This window comes from Zootermopsis nevadensis, unplaced genomic scaffold, assembly GCF_977971745.1.
Source record: "Zootermopsis nevadensis isolate Lab colony 2312 unplaced genomic scaffold, Znev_1.0 Znev_ptg000011l, whole genome shotgun sequence".
Classification (NCBI taxonomy): domain Eukaryota; kingdom Metazoa; phylum Arthropoda; class Insecta; order Blattodea; family Termopsidae; genus Zootermopsis; species Zootermopsis nevadensis.
The window spans coordinates 11,171,323-11,196,676 of NW_028259143.1; the positions used below are offsets into that span (position 1 = coordinate 11,171,323).

General features: G+C 38.6%; 1 protein-coding gene across 4 annotated transcripts in view; it reads left to right on the plus strand.

Moving 5' to 3' along the window:
• Window positions 1-25,354, plus strand: part of LOC110835892 (uncharacterized) — a 171,051-nt gene that overhangs the window by 60,551 nt on the left and 85,146 nt on the right. For all 4 annotated transcript variants that reach the window (XM_022076590.2, XM_022076589.2, XM_022076591.2 and 1 more), the window contains exon 2: window positions 3,277-4,136. In XM_022076590.2, coding sequence (XP_021932282.1) covers window positions 3,799-4,136 — 338 coding nt within the window. In that variant the 5' untranslated portion in view covers window positions 3,277-3,798. The remainder of the gene's footprint in view (window positions 1-3,276; window positions 4,137-25,354) is intronic.

The following is a 25,354-nucleotide window of genomic DNA, read 5'->3' on the forward strand; positions in this document are numbered from 1 at the left end:
GAGTCACTGTCTGCGTTTGACGAAGGAAACTTCTTCATGAAGTTAGTTTAACTTAATGTGTCGTTCCTCTGGGTTTTAGCTTCGTTGAGACTTAGAACTGTAGGTATTCGGCTCTGAAGATGGAGACATTATGTTTCTCCGAAACGTTGGTATCTACCGACAAGTCTACACCGCTCCAAATACCCCAGATCTTACTCTAGCTTGATAATAAAACTTCAAGTGACTTGTCATGTTTTCTAAATTTCGGATATCACTTTTACCTTTTTAAATACGCTCTCTAATTAATGAGAATATTTTTTTAAGCTTTGCAGTGAGACTCTGGTCTAAATGGATAGTCGCTTAGATGTAAGTAGTAACCTGAGTGTCGAGTCTTACTTTAAAGTAACTCTTTCCTGCACAATTTTCTTGAATATTCATGAGAGCATTCTTAGTTCGTTCACACATTTTTTATTGTTCCACTGATTATGAGGTCATCACTAAAATTAGGTGTGGCGAAAAACGGTGTTATGGCAAGGCACGTGGCAGTTCTTTCACAGAGATTTTAAATAATAATATTAAAACTAAATATAAAGTAATTGTGAGGATGTAAACTGGATTGAATAATTTCAGGATCATGTTTAATTGCAGACCTTTGTAGTATTAGCAGTGCTGAATTACCATAGAGCCTGAGGCGTGTGTCTTAAGCTCTTGGGCACTGGGATTGTGGGTTTGAATCCCGCTCAAGTCAGGTATGATTACCGCGCTTTTCTGCTTTGTGCTGTTATATGTGGGTAGAGGCCTTGCCACGGGCCGGCATTTCATCCAGGGTGTCTTCCCAATTATTGTAAAAGCTTGTTCCGAAACCTACCATAAGCAAGCGGAATAGATTTTCCAAGAACTGTTCAGCCATCGCAAAAGAAAGTAAAGTACTTGGCTAGCTAATTTATGCAATCTAAGTTTAATGAAAGCGTGTGGAAATTGGAGTCGAATAATTGTAAACCCGGTTTAAGACAAGCCGGCGGTGTACTGAGCAAAGGTTTTATTAACTTTAAGGCGGTCGTAGCCACCACACACTTAGATCGCGATTTTTAATCTCGTTGCGGACGTTGATGCTTGTCTCCTTTTTCGGCACGTTTGCAACTGAAAGTTGCTAAATGCACGTTTTTGCTCCGTACAGAATATTTTCGACACATTTCAGTTTCAGTTAAAATCAGATAACGGTAACGAACAGTAGACACGAAGACCGACATGCGTTTTTGGCTTTTATAAAGTGTCGGGGAATCCCCATGATGTCATCGGTAACCCCAGACAATGAAGACGTCATTGGTGCCATTTTAAAATAACCATATTACATGTCCAGGCGAAAAAATATTTTGGCCGTCTGCATGCTAGTGACATCTGGTTTAATTATTGGAAAATTGCGACAGCAAAGACTAAAAAGTCCGCGTTTTGTGTTCACTTGATATTTGAGAGTAGTTTGGAAGGGTTCGGTTTAAACGTATGGAACCGCGCAATTTCCCCAGTGGCTGACGCGGCCCTGGTGATAAGCCTGTGTATTTTAACTTCAAGTCATATGCAGTGTACGGTACTTGTTGTGAACAGACCTCTTCAAGCGCATTACGTCATGTGATTATTATTTTTATGCTCGTTGTATGACCTCATTATAACACCCAACGTGTTTTCTCATGGGTGTCGACTGGTAGCCGGGTCGTATTGTAGGCCAACATCCCAGTCCGTCGTCGTTTTATTTGAAGATTTATTATGCCAGTACAGGATATCCGCTCCCATCCTCTAATTAAAAGTATAACAATGACACTGTGTGATGTCAGAGATAATGACGAAAAAGAGCTTAGCAACAGAATTTAATTAAACGTGCCGCTCTGAATACCGGCGACTGATTTGAATTTGGACAGAATGCATCGTCTCTGACAATGAAGACATTACTACATGCCTGAGGATTCTTGCACTGAGATATAAATACACCGCAAACACAAGCTAGGTACACATTCACTTGTTTTTGTCAGAATTTCTGTATGCATAATGAAGGACTCTAGCCATGGAGACACTTCGTGTTTAACTCCTTGAAGCCAAAGCTCGTCTAAATAACATTTCGGAATTTTGTTCATACCGCAAAGAAAACACAGATCCTTCCATTACGCAAATCAGCTGGTTAATGGTGTTTAAGGAACTCTTCCCTGTTTACAGCGATATTCATGCAAAACATAAAAAAAATACAAAATGCAGCGTTGTTGATTGTTAAAGCAGCTGGTACATATAGTTACCACTTGGTTTTAAAGGTTCGAAGAAACGGAGAAGGGGTGCGCATTCAAAGCTACCTGAAGCGTCTGGTACAGCAAATAAATACGTTCTACGACATTAAATTAGGTTGTAAAATATTGTTTGTGGGACGAACATACGAACAGCATTTCTGAATCCGTGTCCAAATTGCAGTGCCTCGTAATTCTGAAACTTTCATACTCCCTTCTGCTGCGCCACGCTTTCGTGTACAGCGAACGCAAAATAACTCGGAACTTGGTCTACGTCACTATAGGAGGGGAAGGGAAGATGGCAAAGAGTCTGTCTTAGGATACACTAATTTTAACACAAAACTGTATTTTGTGAACCAAATGACTATTAAACACCAGCAACGTACGTACAGGCCTAAACCGGCACGTGTTACTTGTACAGCCTAGACGTAATAATTTCACATCTTATAGTAAACAAGGAAGAACTTGAAGTTAAACTCTATCGGCTGACAGTCTAAGTACATCATTGCTATGAAGTTTTACACGTAATTCTAACAAAAGTTGAAAAAACAGGGTGTGTTGATAATATGGCTTTAACAGGTGAGGAAAGTGAGTCATCGCTTAAATAACCTTCACAGTCAAATAACAGAAGACACTTCATAGTGTTGACTATAAATACACATTCAAGGGCAACATGTATTGCGGTAAAACTTGGACAAGTGTCGGAACCCAAATGTATAGTCTACTCGCGTGTGTGTTACGTGCTTTTAATTTTAAAATAATGCTTCTTGTTTCGTCATGTAGCCAGGAACCACTCTACCATTTACCCTTAGTTTGCTTGTAACAGAAACAAGAACAAAGAAAATGAACCGCAGGAAACAACACACCGATAGTTAAGTAGGCGTAAAGGAGCGGGTATTTTCAGGTGTAATAGGAGCGATTAAACCGGATAAGAGGGCGATTCCATGGAGTGGAGTTTATAAATATCTGCTGTGGGTTCCAGGTAGCCCGTTCGATGTTCAGGAATTAGCAGTTTCTCATTCTGTTTCAGATGAATGGCAGGAAAACTACATCAGCGCCACACAGCGATCCCAGCCAGGAACATGGTCCCGGGTCTCGGTCTATCACTGCTGCCGCCGTGGTCACCCATTAGAACTACACATAATCATAACAACGAGATCAGCACCTGAGCAGCATTTCGCTTGGTGTGTGCAACGGGTTGCTTTCCCAGTGCCAGATGAGTGTGTGCGCCTGCCGTGCTACCGGCAAGTGTGCAGGGAAGTACAAGCCAGACTCTCCGTTACCTCTGTTATGAAGCATAACGTGACCTTGATGTGTTATCGCAGGTCTACCTCGTATGCGTGTGTACGTTGTAAATTGTTTTGTTTTGATCTTCATGTTTACTATTGAAAGCCACTGCAAAACAAATTGTTCTTCACGTGTAATCATTAAGAGCACACCTAACCTCAAAAGTGATGTGTGATTCTTGATTCTTTTTATATTTATTTGCCACAAGCACAAGACAGTATTTCCTTCTATTTTACGTATAATTTCGGCGTTATAAGTGATAATAATGTTGTCGTATATCCTTCCTGTTGAGGAGAAACCTCCTCCAATACCAAATAAAAATCATTTGCAACTGGAACTGGAATTGCAACAACAGCATAGCATTCAACACCATAATCATGTTCTGACCGCATCTACACCACCCTCCGTCAATCCTGACGCTGACAGTCGGAAGATCATCATGAAGACGACGGCGGGGGCTGTGAAGACGTCCGCGTTGTCGTCGGAGAGCAGCGTGAGTAGCATCAGCAGCAGTGACGTCGCCAGCAGCACTACGATGACACCCACCGACAAGCCCAAACCGAAACTCGTTGTTAACGGTTCCAAGCACGCCTCCCTCAAAAGGTAAGCTAAGGATGTCTTCTGGTTTGATGCCAACTGCAGGAATTATGTAGAGGGACAGGAAAATCGTGAATTGGGTCTGGAAGGTAGTGGTCGTAACCTGATTTTAATATCTTTGGCTGAACTTACTGGGGAAATGGACGAAAAACCTCAGAATTTTAATCCAATACCTCTGGAAGCCAACGCAGGGTTTGTGACATCAGAAACGCGAAGAAAAGGAACCTTGCTCTTGCAAATTAGTGATTGCCCTCGTAGGTATCGTGACAACGATTTAGAACAGTATGCTACTAGAAGTCACGAGTTTTTATAAAGAAATGAAACAATTTATTGACAGTTCATATACTTCTAACGTAACCGAGGTCAGGAACGTGATTGTCGGTCTCTCGTTGCCGGAGTTGTCATTTGCTGCTTATGTAGGATTTGAGGTTTTCACGGCGGTGAGTCTCAAGATGGCTGGCAGATTTTATGGCGCAGAAACGATGTGATTCCTTTGCTGTTTCTTTGTCTTCCAATTTCTTTATGCAGAAACGATCACAGTGGTAATAGAACACTTGTAAACGGGAATATATGCTGATACCTTTAGTGCTTAATAAGTGAACAGTAGTTTCTATTTACTGAGCGCCAAAGATAAGTAATCAATTTCATTGTTTGAGTACTCCATATAAACTAGTGGGGTGGAGTGTGATTAAGACGCGGTATATTCAGCTGTATTGTAGTTTTAAATCCTATGCAAGACATCCAAGCAACATCGATATGTACAGTGCGATATGCAAAAGAAGCTGGAGAACTGAATGTGGTTGTTACGTTTCGTACTTTTAGATCATCTGCTGACATTCCTATCTCTAGATATGTTAAAAATCGTGCATGGCATTTATTAAAATCAACGAGAAATTTATTACTGATGTTTATTTGAATTTTAGATAAAATAAACTCAGATTAACTATCATTTTCTATCGTTCCTAATCATTTCCATATTCGTTTAAGGTCGACTTTCTAATATTCAAGGAAGTGTGACATTTTAAATATTTATGGTATTTCATTAGGAATCGTACTTAGCCGAAGACGTTACAAGTGTCGTAATAGGGAAATTATTTTCTGGAAAAAAGGTAGGTAGGCTATATTTGACAGCAGAATGAAAATCACTAGATTCCGAAACAGTAGGTATAGCAACTATGTCAGCATTTTACAATCATTTTTTTACAACTTACGAACATTGTTGTATTGTACCGCCGGAAATTATAAACTGTAAGAATGTATATCGCGATTTGGTTTTGCAAAATCGAGATACGCTGCTGTTTATATATCCCTTTCCTTGAATTGCATTTATTACTTTGGTCGAAGTAACAAATGACGTTTTCCTAATCTGGTTGGGTACTCGATTCATAAAGCGAATTTGAAAACTTTTCAGTGCACGGTATGCACACATTCATAACACATTTTTAGAACTAGGCAGGCCTGTATCCTGGTCCTATCAACTTCTCACATGGTCGTTGAGGCGTACGAAGCTACTATACAGCTCCCAGCAGTGCCCTGTCTGCTGCGCAGTTGCAACCTGGCACGGCTATCGGCCGCGTATTCCCTAAGCCCACGAATTATTTCAATTGGTTCTAAGTGTTCTGCTGCATTCTGCATCTCTCGTCCTTACAGTAAATATTAAAGTTCACAATTTGCTGTCTTTCGGTGTTTCTAGACACGATACTTGTTTAACGGACTATCATGATAACTTGCGTCTTATTCAGCGATGGGCTAGAAGCTCACAAGTTAGTCGGCACAAGACACCCTTAAAGCACTTTTAATCACGATAGGTCGCATTGCCATTTATGGAAAAGCACGTGCTTTTTAGGCCGTGAATGAGATGTCTGTGCCTTTGCTGTTCTGTGCTTGCGCCATTCCGACTAGTCGGCATCAACGTGTTGACACGGACTGTATTTTGTGTTGTGTTGCGATGGCATATTTCACATGAGTATCTGGCATAATACTGTTAAGTAATAAATTGAACCTTCGAAAATGTCGTCCTCTGCATAAATTTCCAGGCTTTAACCCCCCACCCCCCCAATTTTCGATGATTATGAAGAATACCGGAAGCACGAAAAATTAAAATGTTTTTACACTTTTTTCCGGAAGCACCTTAACATCTGATGATTTTAGTATGTGCGGTTGGGAACTATAAAATATAAACCACTCCCCTGACACTGCTTCATTGGCTATACTAAGAGATAACGTGGCGTAGTTTTGTCGAGGAGTTCAATTCCCCGTCTTTTATACAACCCAAACGTTCATTACTGTGTTTACAAGAACCGATAACCAAGCCCTATCATGAGTGAGTTTAATCCAGTCCACATTCTAATTCATTAGGTCCTTTTAATATTATTTTCCGACCTATGCCTAGATATACAAACTTTCTCCTGAACCGTATATCCTCTGTGCGTGCTATATATCCCGCCCGTCTCATCTGCTTTGATTTCATTATCCTGAATATTTTTGTTCAATAGTCGAAGCCATCCGTACTTTAAATAGACGTTTTTGGTTTTCAAAACATTTCATGTATGTTATAACTGCACAGCGAACCACTTATGACGTGTTTATCGAGTGAGTATGAGTACTTCCGGCCTGTCAAGAGAACGTGGTTCATGTGACGCTAAACGAGAAGTTAGTTCTCTTATCGTTATATTCGCCAGTTCAAGAGTACAGGACGTCTTAAGATGCGATGCAAGAGGAACGAGTTGGCTCGCCTCCAGTTGACTGCAAATAGTACTGGGCAGTACTGGCGCCAATGACGAGAAGACAGAATTATCAATTTCAAGTTGTTCATACACATGGCGTTAAAAAGCTGTGAGGTAGGACGGGGTAAACCGTGGCTAAACTGTTATTGGCTACATATTTTGAGACATTAAATTATTTTTCATGTCATGGAATTACTACCCTAAAATAAGCTACGGAAACATTCCTTTCCGAGAATTATGCTTCTCGGAAATCATAATTGTCTTATCAGCAAAGTAAAACCGAAATTAAATTTGGTAGTTTTGTCTCCCAGATTGTAAGCCCAAAAAATGTTTTCTAATCTGAAGAAAACACCCGAAACATCAGCTACGTTGAGAAGGTCCTTTATCAAAATATTGATTTTGTAAATACGTTTTGTCGGAAAAGAAAAAATATTGTTTTTCTTCGACAGTGTTTACAATTACTTGACACGGAATAGCATGTCTGTGTGTTTAACCTTAAAAACTACTCGACATATGTCAATGAAATTTATTATTATTATTTATCCATATTACACCTCATGCGCTTGGGCACTGGTACCGTGGGTTCGAATCCCACTCAAGCCATGAATGTTTGTCCGCGTCTTTCTGTGTTGTGCTGTCCTGTGTACAGGTAGAGTCCTTGCGACGGGCTGATCACTCGTCCAAGGAGTACTACAGAAAGTCTAATAGGATTAAATGAATGAATGTGTACCTGGACACCTGCGAGTAAAAATAATCCTTGTTACATATTGTCGGACGGGTTTGATTTTGATCTTGTAAGTTGTCGGATAAGTTGATACGTACTTACATAACGTGGATTGTAAATATGATTAGAATCTGCAACTTATGTTTGAAACGTTTTTGCACTTGTTGAGCATGTAAGGAAATGAAGGAAAAGTGACTTTTACTGCTGCTGTTGCTATTTTATCTTTAATTGCTGGTTATAAAGGCTTTTAAGGTGTGCAGAATTGTGATGAACGTATTCGGAAGACGTATGTACTCCAAACTGAGATATATTAATTTCAGGTGTAGATTTTTGCAGGGTGCAACTTCCTGTAAGAATTGTGAAGAAGTGGTAAGTAGTACGAGGATTATGACTCGAAATGTCCCGTTTTTTCCAGTGCGACGCGGACATGTTACGTGTTTTGCCGCAAAATATTTACATATCCTCACATGCAATGTTTATCGGAATAGACTTATATCACTATGCATATTTAGGCTATAATTTCTGTTCTCACGCTAGGTAAAGTATTACATATTTGCACTCAGTGTTTCAACAGTTTCAATTTGTGTATAATCAGAATTGTTGTGCTCTGACATTACACTCTTTATTAATCTTTGAATCGATGTAATTGAATTCAGGAATTCGATTGTTGAAAGGTATTAACTAAGGCTTTTGCTAACTGTTAAGAAATGTGGATCCAGAAATAATTTCCTACACTTAAGCCAAGTCCATGTTAGTTGATTGGTGAATAGGTTATGTAAAACGCTGTCTTAAATTTCAGAGTCGTGAATCCGCAGATGTGAAATGCAGGTAATTATAAATTGTGAATTGATGAGTGAAGGCATTCCAAAGAAGAGTCACTGTACGGCTTGTGGAAGTGGATAGCCGGACCCCAAGCCGTGTTTCGAACCGAAAACACTTAGGTCTTCATGGAGCATCTGAATAAAACATGTAGTAGCTCTTAGCTGGGTGAGAGCGTCTTAAGAGGTGCTTCAGAAATATGTGTTCTGCTGTAGACATTCTTAACCCTTTGAGGCCGAATAAGACAGAGAAGAGAAAACAGGAAAGAGTAGTGAGAGTCATTATATGTAACAGGGGAAATAGATAATTTTTTTGCTATGATGGATATCATGCATTGCCCGCTTATCCTTCTGGTAAAAGTAGGTAAGGCGTTTGATAGTGGGGAAGGTAGACCAATGAGAAGTGGAACAAGGAGAAAAGTTGAACGGGGTCTTTATTGCATTCGATCGCAATTTTAAATTTTGACATTATGGCATTTTGTTAAACTTTGATTTTAACGTGGAAGAAGTTACTTTAAAGAATTAAGTACGTATCTGAAGAAAAAAACAGCAATTCTCCATAAAAAATAAGATGAACTACTGAATGCTGTTTCAGGAAATAATCCCAGTTAACACTGAGAATCAGTATTCTCACACAGTCTCACTCACCCCTTCCCACCACAACAACAATAACAGGTCATGACCGCCTTCTTCCGAACCCCTGTCATCTTCCATTGTCATGGCATATAACCTCTGCAGTTCATATAGCGTTCATAACTAATCTAATAATAGCTCATTTTGTGGCAGAAATTATCATTAAACATAACTAACATATTCGGACACCTGGGTGTTGAAGTGGTCTTAAACTTGTGTGTTTAGGATCTAAAATTAATAGACTCTTGTTGTAAACAGCCAGTCAAGGTTTGTTTTTCCTCGCAGGAGATGGTTCCTTCAGTATATTCCCACTGAACCCAATTTTAAAAATTATAAATAATTCCAGTTGTTAAAATTCAGTGTTCGTATTTACTGCAGATAGTAATACAGTATGGACTGATCCATATAGATCAGTCGATAAAGTGACTGGCGATCGAGATTCAATTCCTGGCCGGAAATGGGTTATTTCTTCTAGCCACCACGACCAGACTAATTGTGGGACAGGTCCAGTGGGTATTAAAGGTTAAAGATGCCGTGGCACGAAACTGATAACTTATCTCCATCAAGTGCCAAGGTTATGAAAGCGAGGAGCTACAAAAATATTTTGTCGCATTTCCTTGACTGCAAAATAGAAATGCTTCATATTACGGTCGTGCCAAAGAATTCAAGGCGGAAGTCTGTTTAAACTTTCCTGACCTGGGGAATTATTTACCTCTCATCCTTGCCTGTTGTAGGTATCCCACGACTGCTTATGTATCATGTATATGGAGGTTTCTCTTCCATCCAAAACCTGAGGACGCATCACATTACCTCAGTTTTCCTTTACAAGTAACAGTAACGATTTTTTTCGGAAATACAAACGTTTTATAAGGGAAGTCGGCATTGTTTATAATTATTTTGGGGTACCCTGCGGAATAGTCGCTGGTCAGATTGACATTTGATACAAATGCTGCTTGAGTCAACGGCGTACTAGTTTCAGGCCAGATGTTGGAATGAAGGAACTCAAATATTCCTGTCCTAGTTCTCCAGATGTTGGACATCAGTGGCCAGCGCTGCTTCCAGCATTAAGTTCGAACAGTCGATTGAGTCTTCGGGCGAAAGCATTCAAAAGGCCCAGTGGTGCAGTCAGCCATAGGTTAGAAAGAGTTTCTCCCCAAACCCCACTGCTGAGGGTGAAGAGGAAATTCAACACAGCGAAGCTTAGCTATCGGTCAAAGTTTGTCACGCGTCATTTGATCTAGTGAACGACCAGGGAACTAGATCGACTGCTCATATTATAGACGTTCTGTATTCAAATACTCTTGTCCCTCTTCGTAAACGATCTGTTTAATCTCTTTGTATGACCTACTTATGTGTACAGCCCCATTATTTCCGTTTCGCATGAGATCTCAATCTTATAATGACGATCTTCTGTTCTGCACGACGTTTATAAATAATATGAACGCAGGAAACAAAAGCCAAAAGACAAAAATTGGACTGGAAGTGTAAAAAAACCCAGATGATTTGTGTTACGCAATCGGAAAGTTTCAAGACTGCGTCTATAAAAACCCGTACACTTATCTCAGGTATTAAATTCATCCATCACCCTCGAACTAGTTCCCCTGGGAGTGAACACAACGATCCCAGCGCCGCTGCCAAGCCTGGAAGCATTCCTGGAAATCTTTCTTTGTCAGCCTGTCAAGCACCATCTGCATTCTGCCTGAATCTGTTCTATCGTCTCAAATCCCCTTCCCTTTAGCTGAATTTTCATCTTTGGGAAGAGGAAGAAGTCACAAGGAGCTTAGAAAGGAAGTTGGGGTCGGTTCTTGCAAGATCTTTGAGCTCCTGACAAACGAGAAGTCGATTCTGCTTCTGGTTCTCAGACAGGATGCGTCGCATGTGGAGTTCTTCCTTTAGAATCAGCTGACAGGTCCCATAGCCTATCCCAACAATGTCGCACAAGTCGTTGATGGTACGACGTCGATCTTCGTGAATGGCCTGCCGAATCTTCGTAACATTTTCGGGCGTTGTGCTCGAAGATGGTCGTCCAGAACGCTCGTCATCATCGACAGAGGTTCGGCCATTTTTAAAACGTGAATGCCACACAAAAGTTTGTGCACGACCCATTGCGGACTCCCCAAATGCTTGCTTTAGCATTTCATAGGTTTCCGTAGCCGTTTTGGCGAGTCTTTGGCAAAATTTGATGCACACGCCATTCCGAAATCGCAGGAGGGTGGGTGTAATGCACTACCAAAACGCCGGTAACTAAGAAAAAAATGCTAATTCGATGATGCCGGCTGGCACACTGATTCACTATGAATGTAGGCTGCACCCCCTAGCGGCAGAAGCTCGTACTACATCTGGTTCTCCCTCTATTGACACAGTCCGATCGCACCGGCAATGTATGAAATCCGGCAATGTATATATAGAATGCAAAGGCAAAGTGCGAAATTCAGGCATTCTATTGAATGATTAGGCATTTTATAAAATGCCTAGAACTTTTAGGCAATGTATGAAACTAACGGTTTATTTTATACTTTGACTAAGTATTCTATAGAATAACTAGGAATTTTATAAAATGCCTAGAACTTTTAGGCAATGTATGAAACTAACGGTTTATTTTATACTTTGACTAAGTATTCTATAGAATAACTAGGAATTTTATAAAATGCCTCAGATTCTTTAGGCAAAGTATATAATAAAGAAGTTTCTGCGATTTATTCAGTTTTATTTTATATTTGCAAATCTTAATATAAAACGTTATAATTCTCAAAACATTTGTTAAGTTAGGTTAGCCCAGCATATAAAACAATTTTTTTAATTCCCAAAACTTTGGTTATGTTCAGATTCAGTAGCTTGGTGTTTTCGCGCACAATCTCCATCTTGACAGCTTACCCAATCGACTTTGATTAATTTTAATTTACACAAACAAACAATATTAACATTACGATTTATTTCATACCTTGTCTACTTACTTTAGGCGTTCTATACCTTGCCTAGTTATTCTATACATTTCCGGATTTCATGTATTGCCAGTAACATACACTAACTGTTCGTTGTACGAAAGGACCGGGTTTCTTGAAAGTTGTTAGTTATGAGATAATTCATTAAACGAATAGAAATTTCCTGTTAATATAATAGCATTAATGGTTTAAGACTGGCAGATTGTGAGAGGGATAAGGAGAGGACCTGAGAAACGTGAGATGCCTTCTGTGCAGATGTATATTATTAAAATGTTTGGAGACGAGGAATAAGGGGAACAGTTTTTGAGCAGGAAATGACTTACTATTAACTAACAGCTAGTTACTAGGAGAATAATAAATTGTAGTAATTCTGCTGAATTGAGGAACATTGGAAAATATTGGTATAAAGGTAGATTAAATTGAGGAATAAAATTAGTAAATTGTGCATGGGAACTGGGAAGAGGAGAGAATAAAGTCTGTGTAAGACGAGAATAGCCCCTTTATAGACAGTTATACTCGAGCTATGGTCGGTAAAAACCCAATGTTAGCCTGAATTTGAATAATTTAGTGGTATTAGACGTTTGGTGACCTGAAATAATGCTTGCTTAGATCCCCTCTTAAATAACAGTAGAAGCAGGTGTACCCAATACACGTATGTCTCTGTATGCTTTATAATGAATAGCTACTAATATTACATGGACGGCGGTTTTGAGTTTGAAATTGCTGTTGTAAAGTTGAAAACTTATTAATCGTCAGGTAGTGATCAATTTAGTTCAAAACTCATCAAGCAGGAGATGAAACATTACATTCCGAGATCCTTAAACTCCTTAATTCTATTTGGAATTTAAAGAAAATCCTCAGCAGTGGAAGAAGTCTATTATTGTACCAATTTACAAGGAGGGTGATAAAACTGACTGTAGTAATTGTCGAGGCATGTCACTCTTATCAACTTCATGAAGAATGTTATCCACTATCCTTCTTTCAAGGTGAAGTCCATACGTAGACGAAATCATTGGGGATCATCACTACGGATTTCGACGTAATACGTCAACTACTGATCAGATTTTTGTATTCATCACATACAAGTAGAAAATTGGAGTACAATGAGACAGTACGTAAGCTATTCATAGACTTTAAAAAGCGTGTGATTCAGTTAGGAGGGAAGTACTGTACAATATTCTCATTAAGTTTGTCTTTTCCCATGAAACTAGTTTGGCTTATTAAAATGTGTATAAACTAAACTATAGTAACATCCATGTAGGTAAACAATTGTCTGACACGTTTCTATTAAAGAGTGTCTAAATTAATGAGATGCTTTATCGTCATCGCTTTTCAAATTTGCTTTAGAATATGCAATTAGGAGGGCCCAAGAAAATCAGGTGGGAGTGAAATTGAATGGGACACATCAGCTTCTGGTCTGTACTGTTGATGTAAGTTCTATTAGGGGATAACATAAATACCATTAATAAAAACACAGAAACTCCAATTGATGCTAGTAAGAAGTGGTCTAGAAGTAAACACAGAGAAAACTAAGTATATGTTCATGTATTGTCGTTAGAATACAGGGAAAAATCATAACATAAAGACAGCTAATGGATCCTTTGAAAATAGGGCAAAGTTCAGATATTTGTTAGCGACAGTAACAAATCAAAATCTTATTCATAAGTGAATTAAGTGTAGATTAAATTCGTGTAATGCTTGCGACTACTCAGTTCAGAACCTTTTGTCTTTTCGTCCGCTGTCTAAAAACGTAAAGATTAAAATATACAACACTATAATTTTGCGTGTAGGTTTTCATGGGTGTTAAACTTTGTTGCTGGCACTAAGGGTGGAACTGAGAGTGTTTGAGAGCAGGGTGCCGAGCAGAATATGTGGAACTGAGAGGGATGAATTTGTGGAAAGCTGCAGAAAGTTTCATAATTAGGAGCTTCATAAGTTGTACTTATCGCCAAATATAATTAGCCTGATCAAGTCAAGGAGGATGAGATGGGCAGGGCATGTAGCCCGCATGGGAGAGAAGAGGAATGCATATAGGGTTTCGGTGGGGAAACCAGACGGAAAGAGAACAGTAGGAAGATCTAGACATAGGAAGGACGATAACATTAAAATGAATCTTAGATCAATAGGATGGGGTTGTATGGACTGGATTCTTCAGGCTCAAGATAGGGGCCAATGGAGGGCTCTTGTGAACGCGGTTATGAACCATTCCTAGAATAGTTCAGCGACTGTTGGCCTCTCAGGAAAGAGCCGACTCTGTTGAGTAAGTGCTAATTAAAACAAAGGAAGAATGGGAGCGAGAAACAAATAAATGGCAATAAGGAGGGACAAGATGTCTTTCGATAAAATCTACACAAGTGGTTTAGTACACAACAAACATCGCAGCTCAAAGACGGTGAAAAACTGGGAATGTTTTTTTAGTCTTTTTAGAAAGACTGAGTGATATTGCGTAACTCATTCGTTCTGGGGAACTCCTGGAAGAAATCCCAGTACGTACTATACATACAGACTGCGGTGGGTTCGGTTTCTTTGTGTCAGTAGCGTCATTAAGTTTGAAAGTAACTATCAGCAACTGAGCCGTTTCATGGGACAGACCGTCAGACACGCCGCACTATTTTGCGTGAATGTGCTTAAAATTAATTCCCTTCCGTTCTGAGACATGAATATGATTTCTTTCCGTGTTTAGAAGTTCGAGGTTTAATGCATGTGTTTTGATGGAATGCCACATGTCGTGTAAAACTGCTGCTAGCTTTGTGTTAAAGGCGCACGGAAACCTGTGTTCTTTTAAAGGTCGCCGATATTGCATCCGACACCCTTGCTGTCGCCCTTATTAAAGGGAAGTCATTATTTGCATTACATCCCCCTCCCCGGCCTTTCCTCTGATACAAGAGAGGTTTGCGTTACTTTCTGAACATTAACAACTGCCAAGACTTCATCGATGCACCAACTGCTTAATAAAAGATCTAAATTAATTCTTCATACTTCCAATTAACGAAATCCACGAAGCGAGATTTTCGTGGTTCTCCCCAGTCCCTTAATGCAAATTTTGGTACAATATTCCACATTAGATCAACTGTCTTACTCGTTTATAACTACAGAACGATATATAAAGGCAGTACTCAGATCTGTAATACCGAAAAAAAACATAAGGAAATAAAGTTAAACGTATGAAATATATGGTCAGTGGACGCAAAATAACTCTCAGCTTGAACTTCGTCACAGTAAGAAGGACTGGGTTATCTCGCCTCACGTTCTTTCGTTTTGCGCTCTATCCCTCCTTCCCACGTGGCAACGACGCTGGGAATTATTTTTCGTCTACTGTATTTCGTTATACTGATTAATTAAGAATAAATAAATTAGTAGCACATACGAGAGGAAATGAGTTTACAAAATGGTAGATGTAGGATCTGGTGGGTTTGGACGCCTAGGAGTTTAAATGGATCTTAGGTAATTTATGGAGTTGTGATCTGGATTAAACTATTCTTGGACAAGATACAGTGGCGATCTTCTGTGGTGATGGTTATACATTTTTAACTGACGTTTACCATGGATTAACTCGCTGGCCCTCAGATCTTTAGACGTCTTCTCTTATGCTCTGTTGTTTCGTCGAGGAAGTATCGAAACAGTTTGTCCTTTGTGCGCGAATACTTTCAAAGCTTTGAGTGTGTATGTGACATGCGCAGAACGTTCTGCAGATTTTCACTTGAGTGCAGAACTTCAATGAGGATTGTTCTGGCGTCGGACGAAAATCAGAGTTCCAGCTGGAAACTCTAAGAATAGCGTCAGAGCTCATGAAATCATCACAACTTTTGGCATTCAAAACAGCTTGAAAGCCAGGCATCTATGTCAATATGCTCAAAGAGAATAAACATGACATTTCTCGAAGCAACATATCTTGTCATTCGTTCTATCGTTGAGGGTTCTGTATATCCAGAAAACATTTTGGCCGAAAAACGTATTTTAATTATAGCCAGGCGTTAGTAACTCTTATTATAACAATGATAATAAAAATTTATATAATTTGAAAGCCTGTTGTAAAGGAAGCCACAATAGAAGACACAAGATCTGTTTTGAAGATTTCTGTCTTCATACTCACCGCTGTGAAAACCTCAAATCTTACAAGATCTGATTTAATTACCGAATTTATCGGATAGATTCGATTATTTTTTTCATGTAAGACCAGCAGGTAGGTTAGACAATAATATTAAAAAATAATCTGTAGTGATGAGATTTCTATTGAAATAACTGACGGTAGGTTTCAATTGAATTCTCATTGTTAGTGTTAAATCGCGCCGTTATAATTGTTATCATCTTCGCCATCGGAGTTACTACAAATAGCAAGAGATAGTTGGTAGTTGGTTATAAATCAGCTACAAAACAGAGTCAGTGCCCGTAATAAACATATCCATGTCCAAATAAACAGATTGCATTGTTTTGCTGTTATCAGCACGAATAGGTTATTTGATTTAAAGAAAACAAGGACTATGAACTTTGCAGTTGAGCCGAAAGAAGTCTGAATAATCGAATTATATTTCGTAAAAGATGTGCGTGTGTATTTTTTTGGTTCCACAAACACATTTGTATCACGCGCAATGTTTCAGGGGGTTCGTCAAAATAATGCAGGACTTTATTTGCCTCTCCTTTTATTACGAAAAAGGGAAACGATTTGTAAGGCTCAGTTGTGTGACAAACGGTAGGGACAAAGAGAAGAGAAGAGAATCCACATAGGGGAGAAGCCGATCTAGGAAATATATTGTTTGCAAACCACAGTATTAATAATCTTACTCAAACGAACTGTTTGCTAATCACTAGACTGACTATGGACTGGCCACTCTGCCGGAGTTCAGTACTTGGTAAAATCGTTTGGAATTGTTTACCGTTATGTTATAAATGGTTGTGAGATCATTCACTCGTCTTTAACCAAACGGTATAATAGCCCCATCCCCCGGGATAAAGGCCACTAATACTATTTTCACCTAAGTCGAACATGACCGTAATCTTTTATACTTGTCGTTTGTTGTAAGTTGATTTTAATTTTAAACATAAGAACCAAAGGTAATGTGGAGTAAACTGAGCAGATGCAATTAAATGTCAATGAATAACATTAGTAGAAATTTTAAGTTCAAAAATGAACACTGTGTCTTCATGGTTAATATAAGATATCAATAAAATAACCTGAATAATAATTCAATTAATTTATTAAAGTTTGTCAACAGCGAGGAGTTAGTGACAGACAAACACTGATAATATATACATATACAAAAAACAAACAAACTAAACTCAATATATAAATGAATATATATATATATAATAGACGAATCAAACATTTCCTGTATTGAGTATAATAGCCAATTACAGGCAAAAACAGATATAATATACATAGTTAAATTACAACAATCACTAGACCCTTTCCTGTAATAGTAATAACAATAACAGATAATATCACAACAAGAAACAACATTAAGATTTATGTTAAAACAACTAGAAATTTTAGACTCATTAGTTTAATATAGCGTAGAATAACTTACATGCATTTATTATTTTAAAAATTAAATTATTGTTCCAAAAAGACGTGTTACATAAAATTACTTATACTTTCCATTTTACAACGGAAGACGACGTATAAAAATTAGTGTAGGGCCGAGTAGAGGCTGACATGCACAGGGCAATTTCGGAGTGTGGATTGTAAGACGAAACAAATAATCATTCTTCTTCTTTGTACCCTGTTTGATCATATGTGGAGCATAGGGTCCTCCTTTTGGAGGTTTCTTGATCTGTTTATACATTTGGTAGGACTCCTTGGACGAGTGATCAGACCTCCTGTAGGTGTATACCTGTACGCAAGACAGCACAACACAGGAAGACGCGGACAGTCATCCACGCCTTGAGTGGGATTCGAACCCACGGTCCCTGTGTCCAAGCACACGAGACCCACGCCTCAGACTGCGCGGCCGCTATGACAAATAACGCGTTCACATAAATTACTGAATAGGTGTTGATCGCATTCAATTTGAGTAAAATATGTACTGGCTTACCTGTATACTTTACAAGGCCATTGTCATGCATTCTGAAACAACAAACATTTCTTATAAACAGAAAAAACTAGGAGATTTACTAATCCTTTAGAGTGAAACGAACTGGCTACTTCGTAAACAGAGATAGGCCGTTACATTTAACAAACAGAGAAATTATAATGTATGAATTATTATTATTATTCCATCTATTCAACACTTTATAGGGTAGGGTATTTACTTCCATGTACCCGAGACAAATCTTGCCCCTGAGGTACACAGTGCAGCAGCTATTTCCGAAATACATTTTGTTTTCAATGTGTGTTATATGTATTATATAGTTTTATTGTGAGGGATGACTATATTTTACGACAGCGTCTTTCGAATGATGTATGAAGATCCCAAAATGGCAGTTTTCTGCAGTTCCCTGATGTTGTGTTCGCTCGGGATGTTGGCCAAATATTTTCTGAGTGACTTGGAGACAGTTCCAGTTGCTCCTATAATTGTTAGTATTACTTTTGCTTTCATTTTCCACATTCTCTGTATTTCAGTGAGAAGGTCCTTTTTTTCAAGATCTCCTCCACTTTCTTCTTAATCACATTTCTGTCGGTTTGTATTCCTATATCAATTAAGAGACAAGTTCCATTTTTGTTTCGGATTATATCTGGTTTGTTATTTGGGATGGTTCTATCTGTTTTGACTTGTTGGTTCCACAAAATAATGATTTGGTTATCCTGACTTGTCTCAACTGCCTTCGGGATATGTTCATACCAATGCTTCTTTTCTAGCTTTACCCCAATTATTATTATTATTATTATTATTATTATTATTATTAGGGCTTATTCGTTTTATTACTTATAATTTTTCCTCTCTAAAACGCCTTGTTGTTTTATATAAGGCTTTAATTAGGTCAAAGCTTGAGTATGCCTCGGTCATTTGGAATAATCTTACACAAACAGATTCTAATAAATTAGAAAATATTCAAAGAAAATTTGCCAGTTTGTGCAATTACCGATTTTTCAAGTTTAATATCCCCCGCAAATATGAAGTGATCCTATTTACTTTAAATTTTAGAACACTTTATTCCAGACGACGACATCTCGATGCGTTATTTCTTATTAATGTATTTAAGGGCAAAATAAATTGCCATTCCATTATGGACGCTGTTGGTTTACGTGTGCCGGCGAGGCAAATGAGAGAATTTTCTACTTTTAGTGTGAGCAGTGCGCTAAGACACAGTCCTTCAGCCAGGTGCGTCATCGCTGCAAATGACGTATGTAAATCTTTAGACGTATTTAGCATAAACATTGTCTCCCTTGAGGACACGTTCTCAATAAGGGAAATGATCTAGATAGGTTGTCTTGGTAGATGATCTAGCTTCGTTATCTGTTTTTATATTTGTGTAATGTTTTACAATTATATTAGTGTTCCCTAGGTGGATTATTTGTTTTCATTTATATTTCTTCATTTTTTGCTCTGTGTTAATATTGTTTCTATTTTGGGTTTGCCTGTACTTGGCAGTTACATTTTATACTGTACATGTATAAGTTTAGTTAATCTGTTTGTGTACTATTTTTCATTATTATTTCACTATTATTGTATGTATTATCAGTGTTTGCCTGTTATTGGCTTCTTGCTGTTGGCAAACACGTAAATAAATTAATTGAATTGAATTTAATTATTATTATTAAAACGGAATTTAAGCATTTCGTCCGAATGTGTAAGTTATGAATTGCTGTCACTACCATATTGCAATCTTATCCAAGGACTGAATATTCCAACTGAGTGTGTCGAAGCAGAAACAGGAAAATTGGCTTTGTGAAAGTGGAACCGTTCGATGTAAAAGCCCACAAGCACTCTGCTAATGTCGGATAAACCATAACCAGAAGCGTAGCTCTAAAAATAAAGTACTGGGATGATCTGACACGTAGTTCCATATTAAAATAAATGGGCATGGTTTATGATATGAGGTCTTTCTGTATGGCACTTTATATCTTCACACTTTTAAATGGAGAAACGAATGCTTTTGGCCACAAGCAGAGAGGTATTGAATATTGAACAGCCCTAAGTTCTGTCTGACTTCTGTAGACCTGCATAATTTTTTCCAACTTCTAGAGGGGCGTACTCCGTGTCTTAATATTTACTAGTGCGACTTCAAGCCCCGCTTGTCCTTAGGTCACGCCACCTTTGTTTGACATCACTACCTTTAAAAGAAGTGCTAGGGCGGCTCCCCGGAACCCAAAGACCACCTGGGAGTCGCCTCGTACCGCCCTGACTCGACAATAGCCCCGATTGATTATACGAACTGCCCTGCGCTGATTGGAAACATTCCATGCGATAGGAACAGCTCAGCATTCTAAAAGCAAAGTTTAAACGAATGGAATTTGTTGTTTTGTGATGTGTTCATGTTTATGACGTAAGACACTTTAGATCCGCTATTAAAGATGTCAGTATATTTGTTATTATGCTCATATATACCCAAATAATTTATAAATAATAAAAATTACCACTTTTGAGAGAAAATAAGGTTCTTCATTATCTGCTACTATGTTGGCTATGTGACTGGATGGGCCTGCAGATCACATTCTACCCGAGACCACTTGTATCCAGGCACGCGATATTATTTTCTGACTTGTTACTAGTTGCTACAAGTTCATTGATTTTCTTTACTCCGAAAGATTAAGAGAATCGTGGTTCTTATCCCGCCTGACCCAAGCATTAATAAATAAATATTTATTGACTTTAAGTCGCTGACGTAAAGTGCAACATTATCAGGTACAAATTGTATCAGATACAAGCTGTTTCAAGAGAAAATTTAAAACAATATGTAACTCATTTGTACACATTTCAATAACATTCCTATTTCAACACAATACGATAATTTGTCATTTCAGAATAAGTAATGTTAAAGATAACGAATATTGGCGATTCGTTTTAAAAATAGTGCCAGAAGGGGTTTTTTATCCTTGAGTTCGGCCAGAAAACTGTTCTTGACCCTACGGAAGAAAAAGGTTGGACCTCCCTGACCTCCGAAAGTGATTTGCTGAACTGTAACTACGTCGCGTGCTTTATGATTGCAAGGTTCGTGTGAACGTGCCAAAAATAAAACGACTTTCAGCGTCCAAAGAGAAGTGGTCTTGACCGTGCTGCCTTCTTCAAGGCCAGGTTCTGAGTGTTTAAAAGAAATCTATTGTGTTCGGAAGAACTGCATTGATTAATGAAAATATTCATTGGCTGGTACGTTTTTTTCATGTCGTGCCCATTTCCAAGCCAACAAACCGTCTGAATGCGTTTCTTAATCGGTGCAGGATAATGAAAAGCAAATTTAGTTAATATTGATATTTTTATTGTAATGGTTAGCTGCGGGCGAACAGTGACAACAAAACTCGTATCTTTGCCCGGTCCGGAGACAGACTATCCTGGCTTTTCGTGGTATACACTTCTTCCAGGCAAATGCCGGGATAGTACCTTAAATTGGAGCATGACCGTTTCCTTCCATATCCTTACCAGTTAATTAGTAATTAAATCATGTTATCATCCATCATTATATGTAGTCTGAGCTACTGATAACGTTGTTGAATAGACCACTAAGTGCAAGTGGAGTTGGTTTATTTGACTGTGTGTTGTAACTCTTCATCAGCATGTTAGAAACCGGTATTTCACACAGCACGCACTCAGAATATCCAGTTTTACGAAAATAAGTCAGTGCAAATATTTGCTTGTATTTGTTTCAGGTAGATGACAGACACGAAACTAATTGCACAATATTTAGTAGATAGAACAGTTTCAGAAGTGACTTCTTGTGATTTTTAGTTTCTTACAAATGTTAACAGCACACTCAGTCATGTGTTGTGTATATGAAAGTTCCGCTTCGTGTCACATGACACAAATAAATTACTAAGGGGCAGGTCGAGCCACACCTAAGGAATACAGCCGTAGCGTACTCCCATTCAAGTTTATCAAGAATGAACGTAGTAATAATGAGACTGTTACTAATTAATTGTTCTTGTGACTGTGGCATGTTTTACCTAATAACTTGTTATGAAACAGCGAATCCTTCCATTGCATGGTAGGACCAATTCCGTAGGTCTACATAGCAGCTCGTCCAGAACATGTTGTTGTGTCGTCATACACCCCCCCCCCCCCCCCAAGTGTATGTTCATGCCCTATAGTCTACGCTGAGAAAAATTCTTTTGACAGATTTTTTAACCTTTCTTCGACTTTTGTAGGATTTCCTTGAGTCGGCTATTCGCAAGGCCCTCTACCTACAGAGGTCAGTATAGCGCAGAAAGACGAAGACACTAATCTATACCACAAGTAGGATTATAACCCACGATCCCAATATCCGAGTGTCGAAGACTCTCGTCTTCTGCAGGAACCATAATTTTATAGAGACTACGTCATAATTAGCTAATGTCAGTGAAAACTGCTTACGTAATACGTTTATGCATCCGCCCCTTTTTCTTCAGTAACAGATGATAATGGTGTCATTTATTTACACTCCGTTAATGTAAAGTGGCATTCTGCACATCCATCACAGTTGGTGTGTGTGTGTGGGGGGGGGGTGTAGTAGGTCACGGCCAGACAAGGTGAGTTGCATTATAGGTCAGGAGTTGGTATTGATTTTCCAGATGCCGGTCCGGTCCTGGGTTTGGGCTCATTTACCTGGTTTACCTCTGTTAGAGAATATTCTGCTGGGTCAGAAACAACTGCGAACTAGAGCTTGGCATATTTCTTCTGAAGCTTTTTACGTTTCCCGACAGAGTGGCAAGATATCCTACGATGGAGTACAAGTGCTTCATTGTCTGAGGACATAAAAGTTTCAAAAATCACATTCTCCCACAGTCTTGATTTCTTGTATTCGGTAGGTTCCCTGTTCGATTCCCCTCCTGCGACACTGGTTTTCTGACTGACAAGTTGCCATGCAAGTTCCCAGTCCCCACTAGTTCGTCTTTTCAGCGTTTGTAACTTCTGATTCATCCTCCAGTTATGTTGCTGCATCCGTAGTTTCATGACGAGTCCCGATTCTGAAAACAGCAAAATGCAAGCAAGCATGGCTGTAGATGGCTGTCTTCTGGGTTGTTGCGCCGTGTAGTCTAGTAGAACTTTGCCCAGATGATGGAGGCAGCAAGGACTTCCGAAACGTCGGTAAACTTCTATCAACATCCCAGAAGACAGCCATCTTCAGACCTCAAAACCATGGCTATATTGTAAATGTAGTTAGGTTCTGTTCTAGCATGGCCTGATTGTATTTGCCAGAGAACCTTTGTTATAGGACTAACATTTCCTGCCAAATGCTGCATTATGCGATAACGAGATATAAATAGCGCGGTTTTTAATGTTATAAACATTAAAATTACATTAAGTTCTTTATTCTCTTCGTGTGCTATATGAAGAAGAAATTTGACAAAACACAATGCTGTCCGCACGCGCGCACACAGATAATACATGCCCCATGTGTGTTTTATAATGCTTAGATGAGGTAACATTATCGTAGAAAATTTATCATTATCATTTTATACCGTTCACATAATGGGCCTATTGTCAAGAGTACCTAAATAAGAAAGATAACTTGGTTTGGGTTTGTATTAGACATGGGGGAAATAAACAACCTCGGTCGAAGAAACCTCAAGAAATGAGGTCATCTGGAAAATCTAAACGTTGATGTGAGAGCCTTAGTTTCTGTGTAGGTTTACTGATTTATTCTTGCTCAAGTATTTAAAAGAGGCTAAACAGGAAAGATCCATTTTCTAATTTGTAACGTACCCTTTTGAGAGTTACATAAATCGGTGTTTGATTCTTTTAAATTAAAGAAATGTACACGAAATAGGTCTACTTGGCAGAAAATACATTTTCATTCTTAAATGTTTTCCTCTTCGACGGGAATTAATACGTTTTTATTTTGGCCCAGAATTTTTGTATTTAAAAATGGTCTTGATTTGTTTGAAAAACTCACGCAGAAGGGGAAAGTATATTTATGCGTTCTCGTATTGCGTGAAGTTGTTACGGAGGGCGTATAAAGGAGCTCTAATATCATCGCATCTCGTCTCATGTACTACGTAATGACTGTCAATGTAGTTATAAAGCGAATTTAATTTTGTTCCGTGTGTGTCTATTATTGACACGTATTTTAAGTTTCACGAAGCTCTAATCTAAATTATTCAGTTTTTCCAGAACGTTTCATAATACAAAAAATAGTGCGTATTTGTATATAGTGTGCATGTAACTAAATACAAAAAAAATTGTTATCTGTAAGTAGACTTAACACTGCTTGTTGTTTGTAGGTAATTTATGGCTATAGGACGCATTATACTATCAGCTGTTGATTAAGTTAGCCAGAAACTGTATTACGTCTCAGTCAGGGCGAATGACTGTGTGGTGAGAAACGGAATTATTCATTCAACAGAACGCGTTGCTAGGCAACCACACCAATCTGTTTATTTGCTATAGACTTGGCGCCATCACAGGCTGTTATAACCACTGGTCCTTGTCAGAATATAAAACGTCTGTACATTCTTTCTAAATCGGGATGTATCTTTCTACCCTTGTTACTCCGGAGGCACATATTTGCGTAAAGCGTTACAAAGATTTTCAGTATTGTATCAATACTAATAAACAGGAACTCCTCTGACTATAAGGAAAATGTGAAATACTTGGGATGTTTGTTTCTCTGCTCCACAGAAGCAAATGCTCTAACATTCTTGAATTAGTGGGAATTCGATAATGGGAATTAACACGTGCTACTGTTAATTCAGTACCATATTATTTGTTCAGTTGCTTATAGTAGAACTGGTATTCAGGAAAACAGAACGTTATATTTCAGCTTCAGAGCACTTGCATTAAGTCTGTTGAATGTTATAGCACCAACAGCTGTCAGAAAAGAATACCACATTTCGCCTGTAAAATATCGACTAACCCGAGTTTGAAGAAGTGGGTGGAAGGCGATTGGATTTTGCTGGCCCAGGACAGAGACCGGTGGAGGGCTTTGGTTAATTCGGTGATGAACCTTCGTGTTCCCTAAGCCATCTAGTTATCGTGGATGGAGAGACAGTCTGCAGAATGGATTCTCAAACATTTCCTGACCTGCTGACACATTCGGCCTTTGTTATCCACTTAAGTGCGGCAAAGATAAAAATGAGGACAATTTATTGAAACACCATTTTTAGTTTGTTAAAAATGCTACTGCAAAAATGGATCAGTTGACACTCTGTAATTTTATTTTACAAAACGAGTTATTAGTGATAATTTGACACTGCTTTGGTTGAATAATCTTACATAAGTTTATTATTTCTGTTGTGATTAGCATGTATACCTTCAAGCAACTATCACCTAGTTCTTGATTTGACGTTACTAAAGAGGCTGAAGAGTTGCTC